We start from the raw sequence: 25,490 nt of genomic DNA, 5'->3' as shown, positions 1-25,490 counted from the left end.
ACAACTTCTAGATAAATACTTGTAACACACTCACATTTATCTCCACCGACTGCATTGCATTCGGATCCACATCCACATCGTCCCAGGCATCCTCCAATAGATCTAGAGCATTTATGAAGAATTTCTGATGTTTATACGTCTGCATTTGCAACAACTGCGTGCATAACAACATCAGCATAAAGAACGAGTACTACAAGTTGCATTTTTTCAGTAATACATAAATAATTAATAGATCAATAACGCAATAMAAATTTAAAGCGAAACATACAATCACATTGACGCCCAACGACTCGCAGATGACGCCATAACAGCCGAATAATGTGGACATGCATACGAATGAGCCCAATATGATCCCAACTATGCAGTACGTGTGCTCATCGGTATTCCGCACGGCAAACTCCAAACCGAAAATATTCAAGCAAACAATACAAATGCCCAGCAACTGCAAAAAAGTAGTGGAGAAATTAGCGCAATGAGTGTAGAAATAAATAAACAATAATAAATAATAAATGGGTCACACAATTACTAACAAAGAAAGTTTGCAAAATGCTCGTAGAATGCCRACAACAATACTTAAGCACAATTGCACACAACGGCTTTTTTCATTTTTGCTCTCATATTTACTTTTTTTCTTTTGCGCAAAACACTTACCAAACTAAAGAAATTGAAAGCGAAGACGAAACACTTGACAGCCGTAAAAATCACACTCATTTTTATTTTATTTTGTAGTTTCGCTTGATTTAACCTGGACCGCCGTAATTTATGTAAATTAATGAACGTAAARTATGAAATATTTAAAATATGCTTGAGATTTGTTTCCTTACGGCTCGAAGTTGTTACTGAAATCGGTGTCAGAAAATTGTATGCAAAGAAATAAATATTGAACATGGCTTGTCAATGACACCGGGCGATATTTTATTATTATTCTATTTTTTGTTTTATGCCCAACGAACATTTTTGTATTGATTAAARGAGTTGTTTGAGCGCTTGACGCCGGCATATGTGATGTATGGAGAGAAAAGATCAAAAATAAAGAAAAATGTAAGAATGACTTAACTGCTAATTGAATAAAGCAGCTGCTAATATAACAATGAAAGTTTGATGAAAGGTTTCACCGTCTCAACAGGGTAGCCAGAATGGAGCGCAAAGCTATTTTTCGTGTTTTTACACCACTGCTATAACAACAAAAATACAAGAATAATCGTTAACTTCGGATGCACCGCWGCTATAATACCATTTACAGGTGCATATCTTATTGATGGTGATGATCCGTCAGTTTGTATGGCAGCTATATGCTATACTCATCCGATCGCAATATTTTCGTGTGAGATTATATCGTTGCCTTGAATTTTAATCCACTCCAAATTTCTTGAAGATATCTCAAAAAAAACAAAAAAAAAAAAAAAAAAATTCCACACAAGAGCATGTGTTTGATCATTCAGTTTGGTTTTTATGGTTTATTTGCGTACCGTACCATAAAATTGACGACAAATTGATTTGAATTACAGAGCATTTAAATCCCTATTTGGTTTATTGGGTATGTAGTTAAATGTACATAAATATTGCTGTATCGTCTCCTATCAAGTAGCGCATGTTAATGAACTTCATTACTGATAATGAGTAATATTAATATGCAGTACACTAACAAACACTAACTCATAAGATTTGGCTATTAATACGGTAAGCGGCGTAAGCGTTCATTGTTCGTTAATACTCAGGCGAACATTTTGCACGTTTACGAGAGCGCATACATTAAATATAAATATGTAATTATAACTAAACAAATTTAAATGATATTAATGCCAAAGTGTTGTTGTCTGATGGGCATCTGCTTGCATGGAAGTAATGAAGACGTTGGTTTCAGGTTATATATATTTTTTTTTCTTGGAAAAACAATTTATTTCGTTTTACTAGCAACAGTAGTAATAATTAGCGGCGATAGCAATTCAAAGCTTAGAATTCTTTTAATAGCATATAGTTAACTGACGACTTAAGCAGCAAGAGTATATGTTTTCCCGCTAGGCTTAAGTAAAAACTTATAAGCTAGAAAATATAAATTAGTTTTTATAATAGGTATGCAAAGTGTATGCATAATTTATAAGTGTTTTTTTTTTGTTGTTTACAAAATTTCATATAAAATAGTTTTAAAATAAATAGTGTAGTATAATTTAGTAAATAACGCCTACAGTAAGTCAAACAGGTATGTAATTCCATATATAAATACATATATTTCGTGGGTAAAGTATKGATGATGTTGCTTGGTGGTTATTGTTTTTGTTGATGTTATTGTTATTTTTGTCGATTTTTCACAAACTGGTGGTTTTGGTAGCTTATATTCTGGTGTCCCGTTCGTGTTGTACGAACATAAAAACTCGTATTTTTATCTCCGAAATGTTCAAATAAAAAATATCACAAGCACACGGCGCTGGTATATACATATTATATACATACATATGTAATTCACTACAAGTTTTTCTACGTTTCATCGCACTTCACTTTTACTACTTAACTGTTTAATTCTAATTGTATACTAAAATTGTTTAATTTAATTGGCATTTTTAATTGCTTGTGCAAATCCGTGCTTTCATATCGTTTCTTTTTTTATAATTTGCTTCTTTTTTGCTAATTGCGTTGTGTTTGTTTGTGTATTTGTATAAAGTTTTTTAAACTCTCCATGGCAGTGGTATGAGACCCCACTTCTGCGTGATGTCTTTGTAATCACAATTAATGGCAACAACGATTTTCTCCACTTTTTGAGTGCGTGGAATTTTGGCTGCCTTCAGCATGAGGCAGAGCTTCGATTCGCGATGTGAAATGTGCTGTGTCTGCAAAATAAACAATAAAACTGAAACATTTATTTAGCCATTAAAACACCCTTCTACTAACATCCATGTCGTAACTCCAAAACTGCCGCGGATCGTCCAGGCACTGGGTTAGCTGTACATTGCTGGTTAAATTGCGACTCTTCAGCTGCTGTATGACGCCAAGTTTCGGCTCACTATATGTCAGACACACGTTGTCATTGGTCATTATTTGACCTTTCGGYGTTATGACATACATATCCATAGATTTGCTATGKACATTGCAGTCACCAACWGTGACCGATTGCACTGATGTGCGCGGCACATCTCTCTCCAGCGGCCGCAAGCACTTGTCGCGATCCAAATCGATTAGTGACATAAATTGCTCTGCATTATTGTCGATCTCTTCGAATATGCGTGACCAATCGCGTGACAAACGACGTCCTGGTATGTTCTTCATGTGCATCGTGTACGCTTGCGCACATTCTGTCTCACCATCAAGCCAGATTATTTTGCCAAAGAAGCGATTTGGTGCGGGAAAGAAATGCTCCGGCCAGATGTGCTCCAAATACCAGGAGAATGGCTTGCATTTGAGCTTCTCACGCAGTGACAAGCGCTCAGTGACATCTATGCGTTCACGTGTCTCTAACGACAAACCGGATGTGTAGAGTAGTATGAAATATTGCCAATCGTCCATCCAAGTCATGGCCGCACGCGCCAAATTGTTCCCCAGCACTTCACTCATGCCACCCGGGAAGGTGTATGGTGTGGTGCTGCGGAATACGTGGCCGACATGTGAACAGGGACAGATTTCGATGCGCCCACCACACTGCCATATGCGAAAGGACATTTCAACGTTTTCGCCACCCCAGATCTGCAAGGTATATAAAAAGATATATTATGTCGTGTAATAATACCATGCAAAACTTGCAAACTTACACGCATCTCCTTATCGTACGCGCCAATATCAAAGAAGTACCGTTTGTCCACTGCAAAGAGTCCACCAGCCATTGCCGGTGATGCGATTGCCTGCGTTGGATCAGCATTGGCTGGCGCTATGCTGCGCTTATTGCCGAACCAGCGAAAACTCAACTGCCAATTGAAGGCGCCCCAGTGATTCTCGAAAGTTTTCGTATAACTGAAGTTATCATCGGAAATTATATCAATCACTGGCGCTACCACACTGTTGCGCGACTCTTTCACACGTTGCAGCAGCGGCTCCAGCCAGCCGCGTGTACACTCGCAATGCGCATCCAAGAAGGTCAACACATCACCCTTGGCATGCTCGGCGCCGAGCAAACGCGCTGGCACCAAACCGCCGCGTTTCTGTATGCGCAGCAAGCGCGTTGGYACGGTGAGCACTTTAATGTAGGCCTCGAGTTGCTTCTTCAAATAAGCTGTAAGGCAAAGCGAAAGGTTAAACTAGCTCAAACAAAGGTCAACTGTAAAATGTTTAAATTTCTGCTTTGCAGCAGCAGGCAACAAATTAGCTGCAGATATGCAAAATACAACAATGTTTTAGGTTGCAATGCAGTTTTCGTTTACTGTTGGAGTGATTTGTTTTTATTTCTGATGACACTTACAGCGTTCGCTTGCATCGTCGACTAGTATGATTTCTTTGAGTAATTTACGCGGCGATCGGTTGATAACGCTCGTTATGGTGCGCAACAGCACCGACCAAGCCTCATTATGGAAAACTATAATCACCGATGTGGTGGGCAGCTCGTTGTTGATATATTTCTTGTCGCGACACCTGTGTAAGAGACAAATGAAAATAAAGCTAATTAAGTGTGTGCGACAGCGTAAATGATTTGAWGATTTTGTTTGTTAAACGATTTTATGCTTYGTCAGCAACTCAGGGCCAYTGCACAAAATTTATATGCATATGTATGAGTGGAAAACTTGTTGTTAAACGCTATTAGGCTTAATAATCACTGCCTTTTGGCACTGACGGAGATGAATAAGCTGCTAATGTTTGCTTGATTTGTTCGCTGATTTGTTTAATTGTTTATGGTCATTGATCTATTGTGCACTTCACTTACTCCTTTATTCTGTAATCTTTTAATGTACGATTCAAGGGTATGCGGTCACTGGCCAAAATATTGAAACTATTTAGTCTGAAGAAACGCTGCATGCGGAAGCTTTCGCGCGCTGGTACCACGACCGGTCTGCCCTCCGCCCCCTCGCCAACGATGGGATTGAAAAGATTTACGTTGTAGTCATCTGAAAAAAGTTTCTGATGTTAAACGAAGTTTTAGAAATATTGATTAGTARGCCCACACAAAATGTGTGCATAATAATGTATTCATATGAAAATAAATTAAATTAAATATAAAAAGAAATAAATAGACACTGCATTTTTAGTGGTTAGTTCGTTATAAGTTTCATAAAAAATGTTTTTTATTTACCTTCAGTCATATTGCCGAAAATATCGCCTTTGCCAATATAATGGGCCACTATGTTCTTCGGATGCCATAGCGAACGGCGACGCGGTTGCGGTTTTGGATGGCTAAGTGTTGCGTTGTTATAATGGTGATTGCGAACGCGTGAAGAAAAAAACAAAAAGAAACAATTAAAATTTACATAGAATTGCTAAATAGTGGAATACAATTAAATGAAGGCGCTCAACTGTGATGGTCYGTTGCCACAGCACATTACACAGCACTAAGAAGCGTGGCTTACTTGCAATACTCTTGCCAAAAATGCGGTTGTAACGGTTTTTAAGCAATTTGCAATTTATTAGCACTTTATTCGCCATATATGGCACGTGGACTACTTTTGTAGCACAAACACCTGTTCCAATTTATAAATATTCAAATATACACTTACACTTTATCCTGATCATTTGTTTGTATACTGGTCACATAGAGATTGATACTGAGCGCAAACATGAAGAATGCAAAGAATAGTAGAAAGAGGTAGAGCAGCCACAGCTTCTTCAATTGTTGAAATCTCAAACCCATTGCTAATTATGATTTCCTTCTATTTTTGCTGACGCTACTAATATGCTAATGCGTTGCTTGCTGTTATTACTAGAATTGATGACCACTGTCTGTGCGATCACTGTGTGTAATGAAGCGTCTTCGTAGCGGTATCTTCGATTTGAATTTCGAGTTGTTGCGCCGACTACGACAGTTGCTTGGCCAAAGCGTGAATGAGCTCTGTTCGTTGTCGACAGCTTGTTTTTGTTTTGATTACAAATATGTTGAGTCTTTAGCGGCAGTGGCAGAGGAAGTTGTTGTGGCTGGTTCGTTGGTTGGATGGATGGCCGTTTTTTTTCTATTTTTGCTGGTTCCAACAGCTGGCACTGGGTCTTTTATTTGCAGCGGTTGCATGCAAAGATTGCAGTTGAAAAAATTATGCTTACTTCATGCTTTTCCCGCATATTTTTGCTTATAAGCCACAAACGAAGAAGCAAACTAAATAAACTACAAAAAATATTGACAAACTAATTTTGTTTGCAAAACCCGTCTTGTTGTGTAAACGTAAACAGTTGTTGATGAGCCATCGTTGCGCAGGGTTGATTTTTACGGATGAGAAAATTCTTAGCGATGAAACAGAATTTACCGAATTTCATTAAAATTTTTATTGAATTGAAACAAATTAAAATTTAAATAATTTCCTGATTAATTTTCAGCTGTCTTATAATCTTTTACCATTTGTATTTGATAATCTATGAATTTCACTCAACTGTTGTTGGCGTGTTTTGCAATTTTAATGGAATGCACTTCGCTTAAACGAAGCAACACTGTAAGCGAGTTCATAGACCCACGGCGCTGTGTTTCTTGCGCAATCGGCAGTTCCTGTTAACGGCGAGATATTATTTGCATATTTTTAGGCATTATTTTTTTTTATACAAATAACGAGGTTAAAAAATAAAATTTAAGTTGCGGTAAATAAAAAAACAGGTATAACAGCAGCATTAATCGTTTATATGTGATTGATAAGTATTCGATAATCGATTAACGCTATTTAAATATTATACAACGAGTTCACAAAACTATTTGAAAATTTTTTTATTCAAACAGAAGCTGCTGAATACTAGAATTTAATTATCTGCTCTCAACTTAGTTTTAAAATATGTTGTTCTAATGGTGCTGTGTTTGTTGTTGTTGTATGTAGCGACAGAAAATATTGCTGAAGAAGCCGTTCCCACGACAGTCGGGTCTACGAAAACCGGAACGGACCCGGATTTTTATTCGGCCAAGGACTGTCAACTCGCCAGAATTCTGCCGTAACAACAACAACAGCAACATTGCTGAAGAAGTTTCCAGGAATGGTGTCGCGTTAACAGTCCTTGGCTGAATAATAATCCGGGAMCGTTCCAATTATTTAGACCCGACTGTCGTGGATAAGGTTTTTGTAATGTCTAATACTTTGGCTTCAATAATATATAAAATTACATAAAATAAATATTTTACATTTAATTTAAAATAAAGCTGCTAATTGAAAATACTGTGAAATATATGCAGTTTAAGTAATATTCTATTAGTAATAGCGCCTTCTTTCTACGTTTTTGAAATTGATGCCCAAAATGCATGCGACAATTATTGTAACACCCTGTAAAAAAATAATAAATATGTATATAAGAATAATTTTATGATGTATTAAAGTTCCGTTAGTTAGAATCAATAACGTCTTTGCAATAACATAAAATTTTGTAGCACTTCCTACTCACCTCCACGCCCACCAACGTCCAATCGCTGATTACTTCAATGCGTGATCCGTTGACAAAGGCTTGGGTTAACTTCCCTACGCAACCAGCTGTGTAGAGATCATTTGGAATGGATGTCTTGCGGTTGAGATAACAGCTCGTAGGTATGGATAGACCACTGTCRATGTAATCGTTGGGTCCATTTTTGCCACAACATTCGTACTGAAAAATATTTACATTCTATKTATTCAAAAATATAGTATTAAAGTTTACTTTGAACTTTTTTACTACCTAGGTGAGAAATSTGAACTAGTTCCGAATACGTAGTTGCGTTAACCTGCCTATTGTGGTAATATATTATAAAGAAATTTTTAGGTTATGAAAAACTTATACGGAGGGATATTTGTTCAAGACAAGGGTGCATTAGCTCGTATACAAGGTCAAACGTACGGGGAACTTGAAAAAAGACTTAAAAGGAATTACTGTGAAAACGTCTCCTCAATAYCGCAGCAAGGCTGCACAGGACTGTGGCCAAAGGCAAGATTTACACAGTACTAGCTATTAAAAGATGAGAAGGGATCTATGAGCTATGTCACTTCTACGTGAGTATTTCCAAGAGACAATTCGCGGAGATCAGTGCCAACTTGAGGTCAAACACAAGCCATCTCGCTCGGATTGGATAGTAGCAAGACCGTTGCTTACTGCGGAATCGATTAAGTAGGCTATAGCTTCGTTCGCGAAATGCAAGTCTCCGGCGGCGAATGGCATTTCTCCAGTACTTCGGCAGCTGTGAGAGCAACTTTTACTGCCCTACCTTCTTCAGCTGATAAAATATACGCTGGCGTTTATCCCAGAATCAATTCGGCTTCCATAAGTGATATTCATACCAAAGGTAAGAAGAACGGACTATTCATTGGCGAAATCCTTTAGGCCAATTAGTCTAACTAATTCTTACTAAAGAGTACGGAAAAAACCATTGATTATGAAATAATGTCGAAGGTGCTGAAAATTGCATCTCTACATGCGAATTATCTTTGCTTACAGAGCAGGTGGTTCAACTAATACTGCGACGTACCAGCTAATCACGGAAATCCAAAGTTTACTGGAAGAAGGAGAGGTGATGCTATGCGCCTTCCTAGAAATCAATGATCCTTTTGATAACAAGACTCATGAAAGCTTGGCAAGAGTACTGGAGAAAAGGAATGTGGCAACACCGGTGCGCAGATGGACAGAGGCCGTATTGTGCAYCAGGATAGCTGAAACCACAGAAGAGGATATCAGCATTCGTCTCGGCACTACAAGGGCTGTTCACAAAGTGGAGTGCTATCCTCCCTATAATGAAGCATAGACGTGGACGACCCACTTGAACTGTTAACTAATAATGGGATCCGCTGTCAAGGTTACGCGAAGGATGTTGTTACTTTTACACTCTCTTTTTACACTACACTGTCTGTAACATCGTACAAAATGGGGATTAAGCCATTCTAACATGTTCCTAGCCTCTTGTGCAAACTGCCGGTTCTGCGACATCGAGCCAGAAACTCTAGAACACCTGCTGATTGACTGCGCTGTAATTTTCCCATCGCCTCAGCACCTAGCAGTATATAGAAATTCATCAATATGCTAGGACTATATGAGTTGTTGTGACTTAATGGAGGCCACAATAGACCTTGGGACGCGGTTCAAACCTCATTTCTTATCTATTCTTTCTATTGTCCAAAGCGATGGTGCAACATTAGAAGAAATCTTTCAGATCAAACAACTAGAGCATATAGCTGTCATACAAACAAAATTATTAAATTTCAGTTATTCTAATGAAAACTAGAATTGGTGAAGGCTATTATAGCTTTGGTACAGCCGAAGCTAACATTTTTCCATGTTTTATAGTATTACTTCTTTTTATTGTTTGTGCAAGAAGTTCATGGGCAAAACTTATTAAACAATCGGGTATTCTTAAGTCATATCCGAAATGGACCGGACTAAAATTTCGGGTTCAATACCCAAATCCTATTCAAGGAATATTTTGTGTTATTAAAAAAACAACGTTAATTTGTTTGTTGTTACTGTATTTCAAATAACGGAACTACATTCTACTCATTGTTAATTAGTCACTGAGTCAATACCATTTTTTATATTATATTTTGAGCTGGAAGAACAGACGGACACGCCGGATGAAGCAGATAAAGAGAAAGACCTCCATTAAAGCAGAGAAAGGAGTCTTCAAAGAAGAATTTTTTTTAATGATAAAAAGTAGAGAATCCCGAGAAACAACCGTTAGTTGAACAAAACTAAAATTTTTGACATAAGTGTAAACGATTAGACAAAAGAATGGTGATACGATATAAAGAAATATAGCATGAATAATGATAGATAGCGGTTGTACTACTCCAAAAAAAGTATTCACATGCGCTCTTATATTGAACTGAACTGGCTAAATTACTTGTTACTTGCACATCTAATATTTCTGAGCAGATCACAGACATAGCGATCATRATGCATGTGTGAATCGAACACTCTTACTTCAAAAGAATTTGCAGAATTTAGTGTCAACTTACTCTAATTTGATAATTATCCATGGCGTCATCGCTCATCTGTYGATTCCAAGCATTTTGTATAGTCTCCTCGGCTAATTTGGAGAAGTCTATGGGCAGCGTGAAGATGACAGCGATTTGTGCGARCAGCAGCAGCAACAAAAAGATGGCATACTACAAAAATGCTTGACTTAAGTGTTTAAAAATAAATATGAAAAAAGCTTGCAGCAAATACTCACTACCAAAATAGTGTGCGGCGAYTCGCGTATGGCGCCACAGCAGCCCACTATGGTGGTGGCGAAGAGCAAACCGCCCAATACCACGCYCATAATGCAGGGTACCTTAATGGATTCGCTGGCGTCGAATTGCACCAAGGAGTATGCGCTGGCCGATAACATGAAAGCGCCCGCAATCTACATGTTGAGCCAGGTATAAGTGTTTTGCGTGTAAGTGTGTGTATGTGTAGGTGCAGTAAGCAGAAAAAAAAATAATGGAAATTTTTGTTTAGTTGGGCTATGAACTGAATTGTATATAAATAAATATTAATAATTGGAGCAAATAAGTAGGGAATGAGGCACACAAATGACATATCAGAGCTTAATTGATAAACACCATGATTTATTACAAATGTGTGTACATACATATGTATTACTATATGTATATTCATGTGTATTACTCACACAGCAGAGCACATTCATTAGAAACGCTAAAAATTTTACTGTGGACGTTGCACAAGTCATYGTTATTGTTGTAACTCTGTTGACAGCGCAAAGTAACGTTGAGATCAGCAATTAATTAGTTCAATTTAGTAACAAAATATAATAAATTTTCAGGTTTTTGCATTTATTACGACAAATATAGCCCTCCACAAACAACCAACAACAAAGCGATCCTCAACTATGCCCTGACGACCGCTTGGCACTGTAGTAACTAAACGACTAAACAGCATTGAAATCAAAAAAGATAATATTTCCCTCACAATTACATAMATTTCTTATAAATATAGCGCATACAAATGTATATTTTTATCATTAACTTGTCAGCTGTTGTTGTTGCAATATGTTTTCGGCGGGCTTAACTCAAATTCCCATATGAATTATCATTTGTMGCACTGATAAGACGGTGAAAAATGTGCTAAGTGTTTGAGTAGCGCTCAGCGTTGTCGTTTGTGTGGAACCAGGTGTGTTTGCACAGTGAGAAATGTCGCGTATTGTGAGCGCGGCAAAGAGAGCAAGCAAACAGTTGAGGAAAAAGCTAAAATATAAAAATATTAGAAGTATTTTTACCACACAACTTGAAAGATATTTTCGGAGTAAAGACGCTTTTTAAACATGGCAAARAAAGTGCTTTCAGAAAAAAGCTGAATAGACAAAGTTCCGAAATCAATGCAAATGTTAAAAGGTTTTAAAAAAAATTACTGCACTATCATTTTTTTAATGTATGTATTTCTTTATAATACACATTTACCATCTCTTTGTCGCAACACTTTCCGAAATTAGTTTCCTATACAGTTTGAATTACAGAGCAAACTAGTTTTGTTCTCTTAACGATGATTTGTATCACCTAAAACGAATCAAGATAGTTATAAACAGTTGAGGGAATAAGTCACACCTTTCCAARTTTTCATTTTGCGATTTTAGCAACTCTGTTGCGAGAATTAAGAAAGGGGTGGAGTGCTTTTACCGACGAAAGTAAGTGTAATATTTGGGAAGAGATGGCCAATTTAGAGTTAAGACAAAATTGAATACTGCGCTTGATATGAAGAACATCAAATATTGAGGCGACAGCGTTATGGTTTAAGGTCTAATGGCTTCATCTGTAGTTGGATATTTGAGGGTACTATGGACCGCTGTTTTCATGTTGAAACACAAATTGAAGAAAACTCTGGATAGTTTGAGTCTTGGAAAGCATTGAATTCTATATAATGCCCTCGAAAACTGAATTCACCAYCACAGTCAACAGATAAATGTAAATCCGAATAAACAAATTTGGGACGTTCAAGAAAAAAACTCAAATATGACATCAGCAGAAGGGAAGCCGGCATTACCTCAGCTTGAGCCGTGATTTCTATCGATCTAACTGAAAATTTGTAGAAAATTGTAGAATTCTACATTTATTTGGAATATTCTTAGTTTAACTAGAAGATAATTGAATTTTTTGTTTCCGAGAGAAATTGTGACCTGCATCCTGCTCGCCGTCCGACAAAGSCACATGCGAAATGAATAGGGCAATGCTTCCCAAAGGCGAAATATCAAAGATTTCGTATCAAAAAATCGTATCATCTAAAATTTTTTAGATCTAAAATTTTTTAGATGATGTCTAAAGATATAACYATAAATCCTAGAATTTTCGCTTTAATCGATTATTTCTTTATGTCCCAAAAAATCTTTAAAGAAATCGATTTTATGATGCCTCTAAAGCAGGCTCCGCTTTARWGAAMCTTAGAAGTGTTCTRGAGAAAAGTTTTTCGGAAGATRTATGGTCCTTTGTCTATTGGCAACGTCAAATATAGCAGTCGATTGAACGGTGAGTTGTATGACATATGCGGCGACATTGACAGCGAATCAAGACACAGCGGCTGACAACAGTCTGGATAAATGAGATCACTGCAGCTTTGAAGGTATTCGATTTAATAGTCGCTGRTAGAAGCAGAGGAATAGGAAGCCCTCCTTTCCGTTGGAAACATCGGTTGGAGAGGGACTTGGCTGTACGTCGCTCTGCTTATCACACCAACAATGAACACAAAGTACAAGCACTTGCTTTTGAGAATATTTGAAGAATAACGATAACAATAACACAACAATGAAAAYTTTACACTGTGAAGAGCTCGCGTCAGTCTCTTAGTGAGTGAAAGGGAGCTTTTATTGTTTATTGATTGCTTTGGAAAGAACAAATATGTAAACGAATGTCTTATGTAGTTGCTTTTTTTTCTAGCCTTCATAGTTAGTATTTTAATAGAGAACCAGAAAAGTTAGTAATAATATACTTATTCGCATTGTAAATAACATTAAGATAAGGACTTATCATGTCGCTCTTATAGCATCTCTTCACCGGTACTCAAATAGTTTGTGAATATAATGAGTAAAGATAATGAAGCAGCCGTAGCTGCAAGTATACACGAAGACCATAGAGCGTCGATTCAGCACCGTTAGCAGCAACTCGGACTGGCATATAGAATGACTTGTGACATTAGATGTGTATAAGAGACAGCTTATAGCATCTCTTCACCGGTACTCAAATAGTTTGTGAATATAATGAGTAAAGATAATGAAGCAGCCGTAGCTGCAAGTATACACGAAGACCATAGAGCGTCGATTCAGCACCGTTAGCAGCAACTCGGACTGGCATATRGAATGACTTGTGACATTTTACGTCGAGATCTTTATCTTAAAAGCGTGCAAAATACAGCTTGTGCAAAAACTGAAGCCGCTCGACTTTATCAAGCGACATTGCTTCGATCCATGGGCTCTTGAAAAGTTCCAAAAAGATTTTCGAACCAAATTTTTTTCAGCGAGGAGGTCCATTTCTGACTCAATGGGTATATAAACAAGAAAAATTGGCGCATCTAAAAAAAAAAAAAAAAAAAAACAGTTTGGTGTGGTTTCATATTTGTGGTTCATATTTGTTCCAAAATGATGCGGGGAGAACGTAACCGCCAATAGCTACCGTTATCGCGCCCTGATAATTGACTATTTGATCCCTGAAATTGAAGATCGTGATCTCGGCGGCATTTAGTTTCAACAAGACGGCACTTCTTCCCGCACATCGCATCGGTTTATGGACTTATTAAGAGAACATTTAAGTGAGCAGATAATTTTACGTTTTGGGCCTGGTCACCAAGATCTTGTGACATCTCACCGTTCAACTTTTTCCTGTGCGGATATGTAAAGTCTAAAGTCTATGCGGACAATCCCGTTCGCGTGTCATTACGAGTCGAAATGCTCGAACGAGCCATTTGAACTAAACGGAGGGATCTTATGAGCCGTAGGAGCAGCCAACATTTGAAAGAAATAATCCTCACAAAATAAATGCCTAAGAATGTTCTATCGGATGATAAAAAACATTTCCGAGTAAATTTGAAGTTTCAGTGTTTTTTTCTTAAAAAAAAAAAGTAGGAATGGATCACCCTTTACTACCATAGTGTATAATATGTATAGCTGAATGTAACATAATTTATAAGTATATTTGTTGAAATATATTATAATAGCCTATGAGAATGGCGAATCGAACACACCATAACAGGTGTTCAAACGGAGAGCGATTATACTCTTTTAATAAGGTACCCGAATACTCTCTTGTATCGAATTTAACTCGCTAATTTTGGTATTGCATTTCATAATATTGTTGTTGCATACACATGTATTTAAACAGAAGAGCAGCGAAATGGCAAACCGAACGCAACTATTAGATATGTTTTAATTTTTACCGTCAATGTAGTGCATAAGGGGTTAAAAGACATTTTGCAACACTGTCTCAAATATCTTTAATTTAAATTTTAACTAACATTTGTAAAATATTCGTAGACAGCAAACGAAATTCAAAAATTTTCTGTGATTATTTGTAATTTTGAGATAGTCTATTCCTTAATCAACCAAAATGGATTGTTTAATGATAACAATAAAGTATGTTGTGGTGATTTTTAACTTTTTATGTGCGGTGAGTATCGGAATACTGAAGAAAATCGTAAAGATAGTTGGGATTTGAGGAACGAATTTTCTTGTTTTGATGTTTTGTTTTGAGAATGAAAGTTGGAAATGGAAAAAAGTGTGCGATGTATTTCCTACTACAGTTTTGCTTCTTTTGTTTAGCTATTTGTTTCAAGGGTGATCGAAAAAAGAAGCAATAAGATGATAGTACTAAAAAATTATATAATTGGTTGAATCCAGAGAAAACAGATTTGCATCTTTTCACAAACAAATACAATATCACTCTTTGTAACTTTGGACAGAAAACTTTTTTGGAAGCGCAATGTGGAGGAAAGAGTATAGAAGTTCGACAACACCTTAAATGCATGTAGGGAAATACTCGACACAAGCTGTAAAAACCTCCCCAAAGGAGGCTCTTAAATTAGTAGCAAACCTGCCTTGAACACGACATAATTGGTGGAACGAATGAAATTGAAGAACGGATTTGGTGCGCAACTATACTGACCGGAACTAAATCTAGGGAGTCTTTTAAGCTATTAGATCACCGCAGTATATTCTAAGCAAATGTTTTTGCTCATGGAAAAGTCGCGGAGATAGCTCCTAATGGATCAGCAARMAACTCCATAGTTAACATCAATAWAGACAGCCAAACAGCAATCAAAGCCATGCCTTGGAAAGAGTAGCATTTGATAGTGTCGCGATTAAGAAAGGACTTCACTTCCACTGTGTGTAGGTCACAAAGGCATCGATGACAATGAGATAGGGGGGGACAAGATTGCATATATTAGCTTGGAAATGTTTCAAAAAAGAATTATGTACCAGCCCATTTCAGAAAAAATTGAGAGAAATAAGTCTTTCAAAAGCATATAAACAATAAAGCAATGTTGTCCCGTTGGTCGCCTTATTGATAAACTTCAATTAAGTGGTACTAGCCGCCATAGATACGCCATTTCTCTAATCGCTGCTCTCGTTTTAAAATAACGGGGTTTCAATAAGAGCGCTAAAAAAGTTTTAATTTTCGAGGGTTTTCAAGCATAAAACGGCTGTTACTGCTGCAATTTCATGGTCAATATTCTCACGAGTTTATCAATCGTCGCAGGCCTTTTAGCATAGATCGTAGACTTGACGTAGCCCTACAGGAAATAGTCTAACGGAGTCAAATCGTACGAACAAGGCGGCCAATTCACTGGGCTATTTCGTGAGTTAACACGATCACCAMACTTGGTTTTCAATAATTCGATTGTGACATTCGCAGAGTGGCTTTTGGCGTTGTCATGTTGGAATCAGTAACGTCCCGGTCCTGATCATCACAGAAGCCATTTAGCCAGACATGAACCTCATCGCTTAAAATGATTTTTCGATAAAAATCCGTATCATTTTCAAGTTGTTGCTTAGCTCAATTCGCGAACATGCGACGATTCTGGTGGTCAAGCGGCTTGAGTTTCTACCAAAATTTGATCTTGTAAGGATCTAGTACAAGATCATTTCGCAAAATTCGCCAAACGACGTCACAGAGATGCCCAACGCTTAAGAGACTGATTTGGGTCCTCYTAAAGTGATGCGCCAGCGGCTGCAACATTCTCGACTGTTCTTTGTCTCATTGACACGGGAACATCTTGTACTGTGCCTGTGGATTCAAATTCTTCCACTAGCTGCTGAMTTGTTGATCTGACAGGACGATAACGACGATCATAATTTGGATGTAGTAAATTTTAATTATTTCGACTCGTTGTTCAATCTTATAGTTTTCCAAGATGAAATGACAAACCTTATTGAAGAGAAATTGCAAAAGAGCGGGAAAAATATGCCGTCGTTTGCTGTATTTTTGTGGCATCCCTAATAAAAACCCTTTATTTACTTATGAAAGAAATAAACAACACAGTAAGAGAGTTGTTTAACTCAATAAAGTGGAACAAAGGTTTTCTGTAATGCTACCAGCTTCTGTTTTACCGATTTTTTACCATAGCGGATGCCTCAAAGGACAAGCTCCTTTCAAATTTTAAAATGCAAATTTTTKWTTTTTTTTKRWTTTKRARRMYTWARRSYTYCYKKWARRWWWWWTYTTTTTGAAAGAAGAGGTAAAGCATAAAAGCTGATAGCGCTAGACTGATTAGCAAGTGCTGCAAATCTGTTTAAACTATCGGTATTGTTTGTTCGATTCGCCATACCCGAACGCTTRTCGAATCGAAGATAGCTCATATTGATTTCGGTGACAAATATTTAGTCCTGAATTTTTTTCGAAATCATTGAACATAACATTCTATTTCCTGTACTTTTTTCTCTGCGTTATACTGTCCAACAGTTGACCATCAACCACCGAATTTGCTAATACCTTTTCGCTTCAAATACTTCTGTTACAGRTGTTTGGAATTGTCATAGTAGTTTTAAGTGCATTAGTGATGAAGGAACTMGGTGCGGCAAGTAAGCCAATTTGTATTAGTTTGATCGTCTTCGGCAGCATAATACTTTGCATCTCATTTGTTGGCTGTTGCGGAGCGCTAACCGAAAGTTTATGTTGCATATGGACGGTATGAATAACGAATCTATTTTATTGTTTTAATTCGAACTTTCTTTAATAAATTTWTAGTACGTCCTATGTTTGTTGGTACTTCTCGTGTGTAATGTGATAAACATAATATATATAAACAAGGCTGATAGCGCCGAACATGCACGCAAAGACGTCAATATGGCGTGGCAGCATATGAAAGAAGGTAGCGATGTAACAATGCATATGTTCCAAAGTACGGTATGTGAAAAATAAATAAAAAAACTTGTTTCATTTTTTTTTTTGCAAAATTACAAAATAAGTTTTTTACGAAACACATAATGCCGTATTTTGAGCTTGTAATGAAGTCTAATTTTTTTTACCTAGATGGAATGCTGTGGCAAGACAAATTATAATGACTACATGACCGCAGGTATACCAATACCGATATCTTGTTATAGGGACGYCAATATGTCACCTGAAAATTTATATCAAAGGGGCTGTTTAGGTGAACTCACCGATAGTTATAGATCTTCCTTCAAGCGAATRTATTACTTCAGTTGGGTCGTATTTGCTATTGAGGTGAGGAATTTATTATTTGTTCAATTTAAAAATATTATTTATGTAAATATTGAAAATATCCGGTAGGAGGTAATGCACTACAGGTTTAGTCTGTGAGAGCGCCTTCTACCTTTCTAATGCTGATAATATTTTGTTGTTTATTTYGAACCMTTTTTGATTGCTTTCAYTCYCCTTGCAATCGATAAATACTRGTCCTTGATGTAGCTTCWTCGTCAAATATTGAATTAGGTTCATCTATTCACGCATGATGAGTTTACGGGGATTGCGTCCAAATAATAGTTTTTATATAATTAAAAATTTAATTCCATTTTTTAACTGTAAACAATACAAATTATGCTTGTACATATTTCAAAACGTTCTGAGCATGCATACTCTCAAAAATGTCAAATCGATACGATAAAATTGTGAGTTAACAGATTGCAACACTAGTGCTGCCAAATCCCGAAATATAAAAGGCAACCTACGTATTTACCTTTATACAGAGATTAAATGTCTAGTCTGGTAAATTTTTAATAGTTTGATTGATAGACATTTTAAGTAAAGGGTATTCTTTTAGTGTTATGTTCTAGTTTTATTGCATATTTTTCAAGTAAAAATAATATCGATAATTTCTTTMCTTATATTTCAGGCCGCTTCTTTAGTGCTTGCAATAGCTTTGGGTGTTGCTTATCAGCTGGAGGACTAACAGAGCAAGCCGAAAAGGCGCAATGCCAAGTCCTCAGAAAGAAATTTTATTATAATTCCTAATTTCAGCATTTTGTAATAAAAATATGTACTTTTAAGAATTTTACTTGCCTTCGCTTTCTCAATACGTTTCTTCATACTCTACCAACATGTACAAAGTATAATGGGTTAATTCACCTAACRGTTGTTTGTATYACCTAATTGWGATAGATGGCGAGACGAGATGAAATCCAAACGCCTTCCATCGAAAACCTATAAAGTACCATAACTATGCACTAAGTTATGAAGATAAAAAACTATATAGTGACACAGAGGTGCGCAGTAGCAAGGCGCAGCCGTGGATTAAATATTCTCTTGTAGCTTTTGTCCGTCGTTCCTTCGCTATAACAAGAGAGTCGAAGTTATGTCCGCATGTCAATGACCCTGGTCAAACGTCTATCTCTCACAACATGATCGATGGSCTCCGAATTTTTCGATCCGAAGACAGCCAAGTAGCTTGATGAATTTTCTTGGGCTGGAATCTAGTATTACAAAAAGCAATATTTCGGGGCTCTGCGAAGTCAATCAGCATTAACCCATTTGGAGAGATTTGCCATAGAGGCTGAATTTTCCAGCATATACCAAACATGCATTCTTTGCCCACCGTGGCATTAAAGTCGCCAAGCAAAATTTTACATCGTGTCGGGACAGTCGTCATAATCGCTCTCCAGCCGCGCATAAAATGTGTCTTTTGTCATATCGTCGTGGGAGTAAATCAGTGTTATGTTGAAAAAATGATGTTCATCAACCGGAGTGAATGCCAGAACTTAACGATTGAGTCTTTCTCCTACCACGAATCCCACACCGATTTACCTATACTTTGTATGGCCGCTGTAGTAAATGTTACAAGGATCTACTTGTCTCCGTCCTTGTCCCGGCCATCACATTTCTTAAATTTTTCATTGGGAGTGGTTTCTATGTGGCGGGTCCTTAACTCAGCATACAACCTTGCTAGGCGAGTAGCATAAAGTTTTATACATATTTATATAACGAGCCGCTTGTTTCAAGAACGACGCACCTTTAGTGAACCGGCGGTGCATTTCGACATCAGCGAACCCTTAAACCGAACTACTCTCTTTTAGACATCACCATAGGTCACACACGGGTTGGCTACAGCACCTTACACAAGGTTCCCCCTGTGGGTAGGGGGAACCCCTCCGGGTTCGAGGGGAAACCGAATATACCCGCGGCAAGGCATACCTGTCGTAAGAGGCGAGTAAAAGCCATGTGCACTATGTCAGGCTTTAGAGACCATGCTTTGATGTCAACATGGTCTAAGTCAGATAAGTGCTAGAATATTCTGGTGGAAGTCAAATTTTTAGCTTTATATTTATATCACAAAATATAAGACATTTGTCACAGCGACAAATGCAACCAGTCATTGAGTTTTTGGAGACTCAACTGGTGGTAGCAAAAGCTACACCGTCAGACCAAAGACTTAAACCTGGTACCAAGGGGAGCAGTAAGCTCTTGGAGGTAATTGCAATCTGCTCATTCGGTTTGGCCCTTTGTGGTGATTCGTGGTGGCTGTGGTTTAAACCTAAATGCAGGAAGGACATTTTGTCCAATGTGGAGTCGCACTGCGGCCGGCTGCCGGACCCAAAGTAGGGCAGAGGTTTTAGATGGGCCTCGAACCCGACCAAGGTGACTAGGGTGTCCCTATCCACCCGAACGGGGCGCTGATCAATGCATTGTATTGATCTATGTGCTTCTAGCAATAGAAAATAAAGTTTAGTCTTTATAGACACGTATTCACGTAAAAACACATTGACATTCTTACACAAGGTTTACTCAAGTTTCCATGGTGCATGACGAAGACGTAAGGGTAGGTTATTACATAACGTTATTGGCTCGTTTGAAGGACTAAATCGTCGAAAAGCGGAATTATTTCAAGAAAGAGAAAGTGTTTCARCAAGACAATGCACTGTGTCATAAGTCAGTGAAAACGATGGCAAAAATCCATGAACTGAGATGAGAATTACTTCTACATCCACAATATTCTCTAAAGGTGCGCCGTAGCGACTATTTTCTGTTCTAAGATCTCAAAGAATGATCGCTGCGTAGAAATTTTTCGTCGAAATTTTCTGAAATTGACAAATATTTTGAGCAAAGGACAAATCGTACTACAAAAATGTTATCGAAAAGTTGGAGGTTCGGTATCATCAGTATTTTACCTTTGAAGGGAACTATGTTGAATACAAAAAGCGAATTATGCCAAACATTCAATTGACCAATACACTATACCCATGACAATATATATACCTATGGGTTCAAGTTTACAAGAAGTAGTTGTTTTCGATTCGCCAAAGGTTAAAGAGTGGCGAATGGAACAAATTCGATTTTAACTTGCTAACTTTGTTGTTGTTACTCTCACATTTAATTTTTTGACAATAGAGCTGCAAAATGACTATTCGAACGCATGTGTCATAATTTTTTTTTATTTTTTATCGTCCTTATACCCATCATATAAGGCAGCACTCCTCAAATTTATTTATTTTTCTATTTTACTAACATTTGTAAATTGTAACCGAAGTTCAAAAATTATCAGTGAATATTTGTAAATTTGAGGGAAGCTCTTTCTTAAGCAACCTAAATGAATTGTCTAACARTAACAATAAAGTATATTGTGGTGTTTTTTAACTTTTTGTGCGTGGTGAGTATCGGAATTTTGAAGAAAATCTTTAGGAAAGTGTGGATTTGAAGAAAAAGTTTTATTGTATTGATTTTTTTTTTCTAGAATGAAAGTTTGAAATGAAAAAAGTTTTTGTGCGATGTTTTTTTTTTTATTGTTTTGTCCCTTTTTTTTGTTTTGACACAATAGTGATCGATGAGAAAAAAAAAAAAATTGGCTGACAAAATATTTTTCTCAATCAAATTAGATCTTAACGGTGTTCATAAAAACTTTACGGGACATCAATTATATGACACCTTTTTTACTTTTTCAACATGTTGCTACAGAGTATAATAAATATTTTTGTTCGCCTMACGGTTGTACGTATCACCTAAAAATTCTTTCACAGGTGTTTGGAATCGTCATTGTTGTGTTGAGTACAYTGCTGATGAAGGAACTTGGTGCGGCCATTAAGCCAATTTGTATTAGTTTGATAGTTTTCGGCAGCGTAATACTTTGCATCTCATTTGTTGGCTGTTGCGGAGCACTAACCGAAAGTTTATTTTGCATATGGACGGTATGAATAGAGAAATAACTTATTGCTTTTAGTAAAATAATTCATATCTTTTATTTAACAAATTTTTAGTACGTCATATGTTTGTTGGTAGTTCTCGTGTGCAATGTGATAAACATAATATATATAAAGAAGGCTGATAGCACAGAACATGCCCGTCATGACGTCAATTTGGCGTGGCAGCATATGAAAGAAGGTAGCGATGTAATAATGCATATATTCCAAACTACGGTATGTTAAAAACCATTTGAAAACTTTTTAAATTTTGTTTGCAAAATTAAAAAATAATTTGTTTTACGAAACACATAATGCCGTATTTTGACCTCGTAATGAAGTCTAAATTCTTTTACTTAGATGGAATGCTGTGGGAAGATAAATTATAATGACTACACCAACGCAGGTATGCTAATACCGATAAGCTGTTATAGGGGCTACAGTATGATGCSTACAGATTTATACCAAACGGGCTGTTTAGCTGAACTCACCGATAGTTACAACACTACCTACAAACACATGTATATCGGCAGTGTGGTCATATTTACCATTGAGGTTAGTGATTTATTATTCGATCAAGTTTAATCATTAATGTAATAACATAGTCTTTTTGTATAAAAATCTGAGTTATCCCGGAGGAAGTAATAAGAGAGCGCCTTCTATATTTCTAATGTTGATAAGAAGTTGTGGTTCGATGCCTCTTTGATTGCTATTGAACACAGTCTTACTGTGTCTTATAACACAGGTCAATAAAAAAAAGGTGTTTCGGTCRTAGGTTTTACTTAATTAGTATATACGGTTATTTAGTCAAATATTTATAGGAAATTTCGATTACAAATCGAAAATATTASCTTTTTAGGCAATTATATCGATTTGACCATTTTTGATTTACAGGCCCATATAATGCCGGKCTTCGCATATATTCCGAATTCGCTGTGATGTCTGACCAAAAATACCACYTCTCATGAACTTTGAAGCCTTAGTGATTTAAGGAGATACTTAAGGCTACCACACACAAACCAGAGTTATTGGTATCCTTATTAAAAGAATGGACGTAAAATCTTTCCTGTTTCTTTAGTAAAGGCGATRTACTCTGTGCTTATTATGATCTGGAAGATGTATTTGAAGAGAATGGTATTCTTATCACACAACTGAAAGCGCCTTTTTATTGATAGTTCAACAAAAAGTCTAAAAGCTGTTTTAAAGTYCCATTTCGAGGTTCTCTACCTTTTTAAAGAAAGATACAGAAACTTCTAATTAAATGGGCATATTTCTTATGATTCGAAAGAATATTCTTTAGCACTGATGTTTTGAAGATTATCTCTTTCAAATGTTCGCAGTGGCTACGTCTCAGATGGTCCATCCGTTGAGTTCAATTTTTGGTGGCATGGTAACTTCCGAATGACACACGTGATGATTGGTTCCAAGGCCTGAACCGAAACGGGATTGTTCGCATAGACTTAAGACTTTACATATCCTCTTAAGTGGCCAATCGACTGGCCCAAAACGTGAAATTATCTGCTCACCGWAGTGTTATCTCAATAGATCTATTGATTGATGCGATGTGTGGGACGTTGTGCCATCCGCCGTCTTGTTGAAACCAAATGTCGTCGAGATCCCAAGCTTCAATTTCAGGCGTCAAATAGTCGGTGATCATCACGCGATAACGGTCGCGTTCATTTTGAAGAAATATAGACCGATGATTACACCAAACCGATCTGTTTTCTGAATGAAATGGCAACTATTGAATCTCTTCAGGTTCGTCCCAAATGCGGCATTTTTGCTKGCTTATATARCGGTTYAGCCAGAAATGGGCCTCATCGCTGAACAAAATTTTGCTAGAGAACGTCGGATCTTCTTGGAACTTTTYAAAAGCCCATAAGGCGAAGCGTTGTCGCTTGGGAAGACCGAGCGGCTTCAGTTCTCGCACAAGCTGAATTTTATACGCTTTCATTTAAAGATCTGGACGTAAAATGCACCAAGTCGTTCCATAAGTCAGTCCGAGTAGCTGTGAACGCCGCCGAATCGATTCTCCACGGTTTTCGTGTACACTCTCATCTACGGCTGCTAAAATATCACAATCTCAATTTTATTTTTACCACCAGTGAAGAAAATACACTACGTGCTGAATGTGGTCTACAGGTCCTGTATTCGGTGGAGACTTCAAGATGCTGTGGGTTGTGACTGGAACGCAAGGTGGGTACATTAGATGCTCCTGTTATTTTACCTGGGTGATATTAGGATAGATGCTACTTACAGAAAGCTTTGTAAGAACATCTAAAATAAACAAAATTAGATATTGTGATATTTAACAGAAGTCGTTTAGCAATGTGGAAAAAGCCCTCGAACAGTTTTAAGGCAGTAGATCATGATTTTTTTTTGGAAACCATACAATTGTCAATTGTGACGAGCTGAKCACATGATTACGAATTTCGCCAGCATCGGATCTAGAATGTCTCTAATACACAATCTAATGAAAGCTAATTCCAGTCCATAGAGAAGTAATAAAATAACTTTACCGGTGAATTAGTTTCATCTCTCACTATCCCAAATCGAACCAAAACTTGTTATGTACTGAATATGAGGAACAAGTACTTACAGTTGACTTTTTACCGATAGCGATATATTTTTATCATCGGCCAATATGTGAGTTATCTAAATAAAATATACATTTGTATTTAAAAAAATCGGGTAAAAGCTGCACTAGACCCCTTATGTACTTGAAGCTACTTTCCTCGCAGAACTTAAACCTTCATTATTTGTTTTTTAGTAAATATAATATCAATAAGTTCTTTCGTTCTATTTCAGGCCGTTTCATTAGCGTTTGCAGTAGCTTTGGGTGTTATTTATCAGCTGGACTACTAACAGAATAAGCTCAACGCTCAATCCGTAGAAGGAATACAAATTAAATTATAATATAATTCCTTATTTAAGGAAATTCCATCCATCCATTTTTAATAAAAATATATTTTTTGGCATTTTTGCTTTTATTCTTAAGGGTATTTATTTTTTTATTTTTTGTGTGTTGGAAAATAAAATTAATCATAAGCTTAAATATGTAAACATGGCCACTCTTGTAAGCCAATAATTTTTTAAGAGCGCATTGGTAGTACCGTTTTGATAGTACAGAAGCCCTTTAATATAATATCAGTGCCTTCCTCTGGTGAGTTTATTATGGTAGATACAAGTGTACGATTTGATATATTGTATTTACTTAGATATACTATGAGTGTAAGTGATTACATGTGTGTTTCCTTTCCTGTCGTTTAGTGTGAAAAGCAGATAATTTGTTTACGCTGAAACTTTCTTGACAAGTAATTGTAAATGGCTGTCAAAATGTATTGTACTATAATTGCTTTTATTTCAATTTTYATTAAACGAACAAATAAATATTGTAGAATGTCTTGTAAACAGTATAAAATAGTCTAAGTCAGGCCTTTTCAAACATTCTGAATGTCTCGGCACAAGAAATTTGATTCGGCACACAAAATTTAATTGAACTTCTTTGTTGAATAATTTCTCTTATCGTAAAAATCGTCTAACGCATACTAAACATTAATGATTATTTTGATGTGACATTTGGCACAGATGCCACTGATGGTCAGACCAACCTAGAAAAAAATATTTCGACGAATTGGTTTTCGCGTGAAGTTTTAACTAAAAATCCTTATTATTTTTTACCCACAGTAGTATTTCTCGTGAAAAGAAGAAACGACTGGCGCGCGGTTGTTAACTCGGCTATAATCGCGTAGGCGGTGACTACGTCAATCAAGAAGAAGAAGAAGAAGTATTTCTCGTGGGTTGAATTAAGAAGAAATGACTCATACGCCTAGGCTAACTTCWGATAAATAAATTATGCGAATGGTACACAAATTTTTTATGTATTTGA

At 36.8% G+C, this 25,490-nt stretch overlaps 4 protein-coding genes across 6 annotated transcripts in view; 1 reads left to right on the top strand and 3 right to left on the bottom strand.

Annotated features, from left to right (window-relative positions):
- Window positions 1–876, bottom strand: part of LOC108975240 (protein late bloomer) — a 2,631-nt gene extending 1,755 nt beyond the window's left edge. The window contains exons 1-3 of the mRNA XM_018943593.1: window positions 652–876; window positions 269–442; window positions 35–190 (exon numbers count right to left, since the gene is read on the bottom strand). Coding sequence (XP_018799138.1) covers window positions 35–190; window positions 269–442; window positions 652–711 — 390 coding nt within the window. The 5' untranslated portion in view covers window positions 712–876. The remainder of the gene's footprint in view (window positions 1–34; window positions 191–268; window positions 443–651) is intronic.
- A 982-nt stretch (window positions 877–1,858) lies between these two features.
- LOC108975124 (polypeptide N-acetylgalactosaminyltransferase 3) lies at window positions 1,859–6,565 on the bottom strand. The gene is made up of 7 exons (XM_018943428.1): window positions 5,631–6,565; window positions 5,210–5,310; window positions 4,844–5,024; window positions 4,385–4,554; window positions 3,741–4,198; window positions 2,887–3,675; window positions 1,859–2,825 (listed from the first exon to the last, which is right to left on the bottom strand). The coding sequence occupies exons 1-7, from the start codon at window positions 5,762–5,764 to the stop codon at window positions 2,664–2,666; spliced, it is 1,995 nt and encodes a 664-aa protein (XP_018798973.1). The 5' UTR covers window positions 5,765–6,565; the 3' UTR covers window positions 1,859–2,663.
- Window positions 6,566–7,200: 635 nt separating this feature from the next.
- Window positions 7,201–10,929, bottom strand: LOC108975133 (protein late bloomer-like). The gene is made up of 5 exons (XM_018943439.1): window positions 10,667–10,929; window positions 10,226–10,399; window positions 10,011–10,160; window positions 7,480–7,677; window positions 7,201–7,361 (listed from the first exon to the last, which is right to left on the bottom strand). The coding sequence occupies exons 1-5, from the start codon at window positions 10,724–10,726 to the stop codon at window positions 7,290–7,292; spliced, it is 654 nt and encodes a 217-aa protein (XP_018798984.1). The 5' UTR covers window positions 10,727–10,929; the 3' UTR covers window positions 7,201–7,289.
- Window positions 10,930–14,517: 3,588 nt separating this feature from the next.
- LOC108975137 (protein late bloomer-like) lies at window positions 14,518–24,504 on the top strand. Of its 3 annotated transcripts, none has more exons than XM_018943457.1 (5): window positions 14,518–14,642; window positions 21,443–21,610; window positions 21,680–21,838; window positions 21,962–22,156; window positions 24,410–24,504. In XM_018943457.1, the coding sequence occupies exons 1-5, from the start codon at window positions 14,583–14,585 to the stop codon at window positions 24,464–24,466; spliced, it is 639 nt and encodes a 212-aa protein (XP_018799002.1). In that variant the 5' UTR covers window positions 14,518–14,582; the 3' UTR covers window positions 24,467–24,504. The 3 variants fall into 3 exon arrangements, with proteins under 3 accessions (XP_018799002.1, XP_018798993.1, XP_018799010.1); XM_018943448.1 differs by lacking the exon at window positions 14,518–14,642 and adding an exon at window positions 20,933–21,075; XM_018943465.1 differs by lacking the exons at window positions 14,518–14,642; window positions 24,410–24,504 and adding exons at window positions 20,933–21,075; window positions 22,496–22,664.
- The last annotated feature ends 986 nt before the right edge of the window (window positions 24,505–25,490 follow it).

Source organism: Bactrocera latifrons, unplaced genomic scaffold (genome assembly GCF_001853355.1).
Source record: "Bactrocera latifrons isolate USDA-ARS-PBARC rearing strain unplaced genomic scaffold, ASM185335v1 scaffold_113, whole genome shotgun sequence".
In the NCBI taxonomy this organism is placed as follows: Eukaryota; Metazoa; Arthropoda; class Insecta; order Diptera; family Tephritidae; genus Bactrocera; species Bactrocera latifrons.
This window is presented reverse-complemented; position numbering and strand designations above follow the sequence as displayed.